This window comes from Arachis hypogaea, chromosome 15, assembly GCF_003086295.3.
Source record: "Arachis hypogaea cultivar Tifrunner chromosome 15, arahy.Tifrunner.gnm2.J5K5, whole genome shotgun sequence".
Classification (NCBI taxonomy): domain Eukaryota; kingdom Viridiplantae; phylum Streptophyta; class Magnoliopsida; order Fabales; family Fabaceae; genus Arachis; species Arachis hypogaea.
In genome coordinates, this window is record NC_092050.1 from 133789786 (window position 1) to 133797928 (window position 8143).

The 8143-nt window shown below is 30.7% G+C and overlaps 1 protein-coding gene across 1 annotated transcript; it reads left to right on the forward strand.

Annotated features, from left to right (window-relative positions):
- The first annotated feature begins 4617 nt into the window (after nt 1-4617).
- Nucleotides 4618-7937, forward strand: LOC112750776 (uncharacterized). Its single transcript, XM_025799624.3, has 3 exons — nt 4618-5001; nt 5840-5948; nt 7456-7937. The coding sequence occupies exons 2-3, from the start codon at nt 5855-5857 to the stop codon at nt 7674-7676; spliced, it is 315 nt and encodes a 104-aa protein (XP_025655409.1). The 5' UTR covers nt 4618-5001; nt 5840-5854; the 3' UTR covers nt 7677-7937.
- Nucleotides 7938-8143: the final 206 nt, after the last annotated feature.

Sequence of the window (8143 nt, forward strand, 5' to 3'; positions counted from 1 at the left end):
GTTGAATAATAAAAAAAATAATAACATAAGAGTTAAGTTTAATTATTCTAAGTTGAAGTACAACATAAAAAATTAAAAATAAGACATCATAAAATTCATAAAATAACACACTAAAATTCATATCACATTAGGGTTTACTTTCTTAAACTATGCTATTTATATGAGACGTGCGGATATGCGGATTTGCGGATCGGATCCGCAATTATCACTGCCAAATCCGCAATCTGATCTTACCATAGTGCGGATCGGATATTATCCGCAAAATTCAGATCGGATGCGGATAATTACCGCGAATATGCATATATTATCCAATCCATGTGCAACCTTTTTTGTAACAAAATCTGACGATGATAGTACAATTTTAATATAACTATATCTTCCATTTTTTTTTAAATAATGTTACTCTCTTCTCACCGGTTCATATTAGTAAAAGTGTAAAAGAACTAGCTGAAAACGGTAAAGAAGTAAGAAGAAGAAAAAAGTGACTTCAAAAAGATGAAATTTCGAAAGGGCACAAATCAGATCCTTAGAACTGCATTTTTGAAATTAATTTTTTTTATTCACAAATCTAACCCACTGAATTAAGTTTACTATTTTTTTTATTTTTTTAAACTTCAAAAATGACCCGCCGATTTCTCAACATTTAAAATTAAAAAAGAAAAAGATACAACTCAAATCAGAAGTTCCAATTCGATACTCTCCAAATTTAAATTCATGATTTCACAAATCGGAGCTTTGGTTTTTTATGTCAACCTAAATCTGTGTCTCCGATTTGTATTTTCTAATTAAAAAAAAAATAACCCTCCATCCATAAGAAACACCCAAGTATCCCATATATAATTCAGCATAACACAATCGAAAAATCCATTACTAAAAAAAAGCTAAATATTGTCTCCTGTTAATTATGAATTGTGTTTTTAATAAAAAAAAATCTTTCTCTTTGCGAGAAATAAAATTTTAAAAATTATAAAAATCCTTCTCACTGGTCCGTTGCGGGTAGGATAGAGTTCGGTTCGAATATGCCTGTGAGTAGGTTAGGGTATGGATTTAGGGTGTATTCTACGTTACCCTACTCGCACCCCATATATTATAAAAATTAGGTATCTAGTGAAGAATGTGAGAGTTGAACCTATAATTTCTCTCATATAATGACTTGCAATAAGTGAGCAACTATTAAACTAGTTCATTAATTTAGTAATTTAGAGCATTAATTTTTTATTTTTTATTTTATTAAGATGTATGAAATTTGAAATGATTGAATTTTATATTTGTTTTGAAAAAAATTAATATTTCTGCATATAGGATATAGTATGGTAGGATTTAGAATTTTAAGATGCGGGTAGAGTTAAGGTTGAGAGATTCTCAATTTGTAGGTAGGATAGAGTAGAATTTTAATGAAATTTTCAACTCGTAAATAAAATTAGGAATTTAAGATAGAATCCAAAGCCTACCCTACCCAGTACCAACCCTAACTGCGAGAAGATCCGAACTCACCATATCAACACATAACGCCACTCAACCTTGTCTTAGAGCATATTTCTCATAAAAAAATCCATATCAAAATGTTTTAGTTTTTTTTCACACTTTCGTATTTCATATTGCGGCAATTCACCTCAATAACTCATTTTGCAACATTTTTTTTTCACAACCAATTTAAATTTTTGAATTTTCATCTTACATTTTTTTCATAAATAATCATTGAGTTCGAAAGATATAAAAAAATAAATCCAAACATATGATATAAATTAAAAAGATTTAATTATTTTGTTTATTTTTATATTTTATTTTTAATTAAATTTTTATTGTTTAAAAATTTGTAATTAAATTTTTATATTAAAAATAAAGGGTAAAGTATATTTTTTGTCCCTGAAGTTTGACAACAGTTTCAAAAATACTCCTAAATTTTATTTTGTTTCAATTTTGTACTAAAAGTTTTCGATTTGTATTAAATATACCCCGAACGGCTAATTTTTCAAAAAATTTAAGACCAATTCAACAACAATTTCATAAGAACAAACCTCAACACAAGCAAATCAAGCATAGTTTTCATGCATTATTATTAGATTGGTCTTAATTTTTTTGAAAATTTAGCCGTTAAGGGTATATTTGATGCAAATCGAAAACTTTTAGGACAAAATTGAAACAAAATAAAATTTAAGGGTATTTTTGAAATTTTTGCTAAACTTCAGGGACAAAAAATATACTTTACCCTTAAATAAAAATCTTAATTTAGTCCTTTTATAAAATACAAAATATTATTGGAATATTTATTTTTGTATTTAGTGTAGTAGGATAAATTGTGAAATATTTTAGAAATAAATATTTTTTTATTATTGTATTTTTTAAAAAAATCTATGTCAATTATAAAAGAGGGTTACAGGGATGGCAACCTTCTCAATCATAGTAGTACTAATCATGACATGTCCATCATCAATCACATGTCATGCAATGTTTCATATATGCATAAGAATGAGTTGATTGGCTTATTCAATGATCTCATGCCATTTGTTTCTCCCTTCATTTCTTCTTTCTTTTCAAAAATCACATAGTATTTTAAAATTTATTTATTTTTAGATAGATCTGTATTATGATATTATCCAATTCTTTCTCTCTCTCAATTTTGCTTTCTTTCTATGTTACAAGCTTGATATTGAAGAAGAAAGAAGGTGGAGAACAACAAATTCATAGACACATCGGATAATTAATGTCACTATATCTAATGGTTCTAAAATTTAGGAGAGTTGTCGTGGTAGAGGTGACGACAACAGTGGTAATAGAGATTATAACAATGGATGAGGTGACGATCACTATGATGGTGGAAAAAATTATGACAGTGGTGGTCACAGTGGTTACAGTAGAATTTATAGTAGTAACTAGTAATAGAAATGGAAGAAACACTAGTGTTGAGAATGTAGGTGACATTCTAAAGAATTTAATGTAGCATGTAAGATTTGCTTTAAATGGTTTAAACTGTAGTCTTATGGTATTTTTGCTTGCTGCAGTACCGTAATTGTCTACTTTGACGTCGTTAAATACCACCAATAAAAGTAGGAGCTCTAATTTTTTTTTTTATATTTTTGCTTCTACAGTAAAAAATATTGTACTATTTTGAGTAAATAGTTAAATTGGTCTTTAAAAAATCACGTGATTTTCAATTTGGTCTCCAAAAAAGTTTTTTAATTAAATCCATTCCCAAAGATTTCAATTTGGTCACATTAGTCCCTCTATTAATTTTATTGTGAATGGTATTAATGAAACTGACTTGGCATGTTAAGTGACAAGTTAGTATTGAAACAACGTTATTTTTTAGTGTGACAGTCAATAGTTCAAATGACACCGTTTTGGAGTCCCTGATTCAATTAGTAAGATTGATCACAATCTCCCTTTCACTTCCATGCACTCTTATAGTAACACTGATGTCCGATTTTTTGTTTCGACATTGCTAATGAGAAGATGAAGAAGCCTTCATCATCGTCACCGATTGAAACATTCGGTTGACTTGTTCACGAGACAAACACACCATCAATGGACACCATCAATAAACTGTTTAAAAATTTCTTATGCAGTGTTGTAGGGACCAGTATAACACCTATAACAAACATACCATCAATAGGCACTTTCATTGGAACCAACCCATCAAGTGGCACCACGGGCATTGGCATCGGCACTGGCACCACTCCATACAGTACAATCCCTGTACTAGGAGGGATTGACAGTGGCGGCATGGGGCCTTCCAGATCCGGCATGAACGACGAGAGTCATAGTGGGGTTAAACTTGTTGACAATTATCTATTCTCTTTTCTGTATTTTTTATTGTTTGGTGAGGTTGATAGAGAGGAGAAAAAATGACCACGACTTTGATCTTAGGATTTCGATCTTGATGATTAAACATTTTAAATACTTTAAAATTGATTATTGGCTTTGTTTTGTTGGATTATTAAAGTAATCGATGTGTATTTTGTCAATGAAGTTTTGGTTGTTTAGCTTTTATTCTAGTGTTTGGTTATGATTTAGCATTTTGTTCACAGAATTTGGTTAAGGTTTTAGGATTGGTATAAATGGAGTTACTAATGTTTTTGGTTATGTTCTTAAAAATTTTATCCTGATCAAATTTATATAGAATTTTGCAGTCTGAAGTAGTTCCATTTATTTAAGGACTGATTTGATCCAATTTTATAAAAAGAAAAGTATAAGTAACAAATAAGATTTTTGAACAATGTGTAAATAATGTGAATTAATAGGGTTAAAAGAGTAAATTTAATTAATAGCATTAAATTAGGGTGTAATGTATTTTCATTTGATTGGTGGTTGTTCATATTGTTCAAAATTTTCATTGTTCCCCTATTATTCTCCTTTATAAAAATATGGTGTTGGACTGTTGGTTATAATTAAAATGTAAAGAGGTATGTTGACATGTAACTTAACCGTGTCATATTAGTTTCTGTTAACATCCTTAATATTAGATGTGATCGCATAATCTTTCCGAGGCTAATTTTACTATTTCCTCAATTATTTCTTGCTTGTAAAAGTGTAACTAAATGTATAAATTAGTACATTGTAAATAAATATTATTTAAAATAAAAAAGCATATATATATATTTTGTTGTTTCATTTTCCATTTTTGTTATATTTTAGTTAAACCCCAACTATCCGGTTAAACTTAAGTACTTAATTTTTGCAGTTCGATATTTTCCCTCTCACGACTCACTTCACAAAATCACACTGACCACCGTCGACTCCGACCTTCATCGACTCACGCCCGTCACATGCACTACTTAGCAGGCCAAACCATGCGAACCCTAACCCTCCTTCCCTGAGCTTCCCTCGGCGCTTCTGCGGCCGCCTCCGATGCCGACGACTTGTTCCTCTGCTTCCTTTCTTCCGCCAGATCTGCTCGCCATCTCCTCCTGCGTTGTGCGTGGTTCGAATCTGCTGCTGCTGCAGCACGAGCGTCCTGCCGCCGTCACCCGCCAGCGCCGTCGCCGCCACCAATAATAGCAGGTTTTCCTCCTCCTTCGTTTCTTTTCTTTATTTGGATTTGCCTTTTCTTATTTCATTTTTTTTTTCTTTTTTTTCCTGCTAGGTTTTCATTTAATTATATGGTTTTACCATATTTATCGTTACAAAATTGTTAATTATATTTATATCTTAATTAGTAAGAAGAATAATGCAGAACAACTGTTTTTGCTGTACTGTGGGTGCTGTTCTGGCTCTGTAATGTGTGTTTTGGAGGCTGTGCTGTTTTTGAATTTTTGGTTCTGTCCTTTGGATGTTATGCTATGAGATAGGTGGTTCTAATGCTTCTGCCATCGATTCGGGTGTCTCTGCCCATTGCAATCCTCTGGAATTTTGAATTTTGAATTTTGATTAGTATTGTACCTTGGATATACACTTGGTTAGGATGGAGCTCTTTTGTTCTTGTGATTTATAGAAGTCAAAGGTTATTTGATTTACCTTGTGTATTATCAATGGCTATGTATTTAAAAAGAGAAAAAAAGAGAAAAAAAAAAAAAAAAGAAGAAAAAACTAGGATAAAACTTAAAAGAAAGAAAGAAGTAAATCTTTAACAAACCTTAAAGAGGCTTTCTTCTGGAATTAGTGTTACTAACGGTAATGAAGAAAATTCAGCACAAGGTAACTCTGTAAAGAACATGGAATGTATCTTAGGTAAAGAATATGGTGTACTGAGTGTGCCATTTTTTATTCAAAGTTTGCAACTGTGTTGATGAATTTCATTGAGACTGAAATTTAAAGTACATTTGTATTCTGGTTTAATCTTTTCTTTTTCTTCTTTTTTATTTTTTATTTTACTTTATTTTTTCTGTTTCTGCTTCGTTAGGGACCAAAAGCAACAATGAGTGTGATTCAGAAGTTTTTCATTGCTTCAATGTTCATGTTGGCTGTCCCTGTTGCAATTTTGTATGGTTTTAACAATAATCTGTTTCCTGGTAAGGTTTCATAGTTTTAAGCATTTTTAGTTGTTTCTTTACTGATTTCTATTTTTTTCCAAGTGGTTGTTGGTTTGCTTGATAATTTTGTGGTCTTACATTTGTTTAAGAGTATGGGTTTATCTCAAATTTTTCAAGTACTGAACCCATCTTTGTTACTTGTTTTCTGCTTTCTTGTCGAAGATGTTTTTCTTTTTAATGTCATAACTTGATAAAGAGGTTGGTTATGACAACTCATGATCTTGAAGGGAAATGTTATTACTTCTTAAACAATGCATTAAATTAGAATTTGCCTTTATAAAGGCATTCAGAAATTTCTAGTCACACATTGGCTTCAATTTTTAGTGGCATCTGCAAATTGGAAATATGTAATAGTCATTGCAAATATAAATCGCAAGTTAGATGCTTTCTTGTTTCTTATTTATGTTTGGCATATAGTGCTTGTTTGGGTGCCATTATTTTGATTAAAAAAGATCTTTTTTTAATGAAAAAATATCTTTTTTTTTATTTTTTAACGTATTTGGCAAATTTCTAGTAGTAAAAGTAAAAGTACTAGAAAAATTAAAAAAAAAACATCTTTTTTGAGAAGTTATAATTTACATCTTTTTTTAAAAGATCTTTTTCTCTTAAAAAAAATATTTTTCATGTAATAAATAAACAAAAAAGTACTTTTATATTGTTATACCCAAACATTTATAGTACTTGTTTGGGTACCATTAAGTTGATAACTTTTTTTTTAATTTTTGAACGTATTTGGCAAATTTCTAGTAGTAAAAGTAGAAGTATAAAAAATAAAAAAAAACATCTTTTTTTAGAAGCTACAATTTACATTTTTTTAAATAAAAAAGATGTTTTTCACATAATAAATAAACAAAAAAGTACTTTTATATTGTTGTGCCGAAACATAATTGATAGATAAAAAGATCTTTTTGCATGTGATATCCAAATATAAAATTACTTTTACTTTTCTAAAAGATCTTTTAAAAAAAGATAACTCTAAAAAAAGATATTGTTTTAGAAGCTCATCCAAACAATCCCATAGACAGTGATCACACAAGTGCCTTTTCCCATATTTTTTCCAGGTGGTATTATGGCGTCCTTTGTTCTAGCCAACCCCAACTAGTGGGATAACGGATAAGGCTTTTTTGTTTCTACTGTTGTATTGCTAAGCAAATTTGAAATTGCATTTTGTCAACATCTTTCAGTGCTTTGAAATGCTGAACATATCAGCTTAATTCTCAAAACAGAACTCTTTGACTCTCTTGGTATATGTTTACTTGTTTATCTGAACTGTTATCTAAATGTTCCCATACTAAGATTCTTCAAATATAAAGTTTCCCTTTGTGTTATTTATTGACTGTTGCATTTCCCTTGCCTGGTGGGAATGGATCTCATCAGTTTTCTTGTTTGTTTCCTTTAATGTTTCTTGAATGCAATGTAGAGTAATGCCCCATAATAAAATGTGTATGATGTAAAACTAGCTCTCCTTGTTCCCTTTGTGCAACAGGAACAGACAATTTGTCCCCTTACTCTGTGACACTAGTGAGTGGATTTCTTGCGGTTATATCAGTTAATGTAGTCATAGCATTTTACATATACTTGGCGATGAGGGAACCTGCCGAAAATCACGAGCCAGATCCCAAATTTCTCGCTGAGGCCAAGGCTAGTATGAAGCAGCCAACAACTGATGCTCCGCAATCTTCTGACTCTCAGAAGAAAGAACAGTAGGCTGTGTGCTTAGGCAGTTAGCCCTCTTTGTAGTACTGTTCTTTTTAGGAAGGATAGGAGAGAAGGGGATGAAGGGTGAAGGTCCTGAATTGTGGACGCTTGATCATATCTTAGTTATGACGTTTGCATATGATCCATGTTGTGCACAATCTCTGTTTTATTCTGACAGTATTTTATGTATCTACTAATCAATTTGCCGCTCCATTGCACAGGGTATTGACAATTGTTATTTCTTGGTTATAAAATTTTTAATAATTTAAATTGTGTTTTGTTAATAATTGATATTGATATTAATGTATATAGTTAAAAGTGACGAACTATTTTAATATTACAAAGTTATTTAAATTTTCATTGCCATTCCTCCAAAGATAAAGGTTTTTGGTAAATGAAAACCATATGTAGTATTTCATCGGAAATAGAGTAAAGTATCGTTTTTGTCTCCAACGTTTGGGGTAAGTCCTATTTGT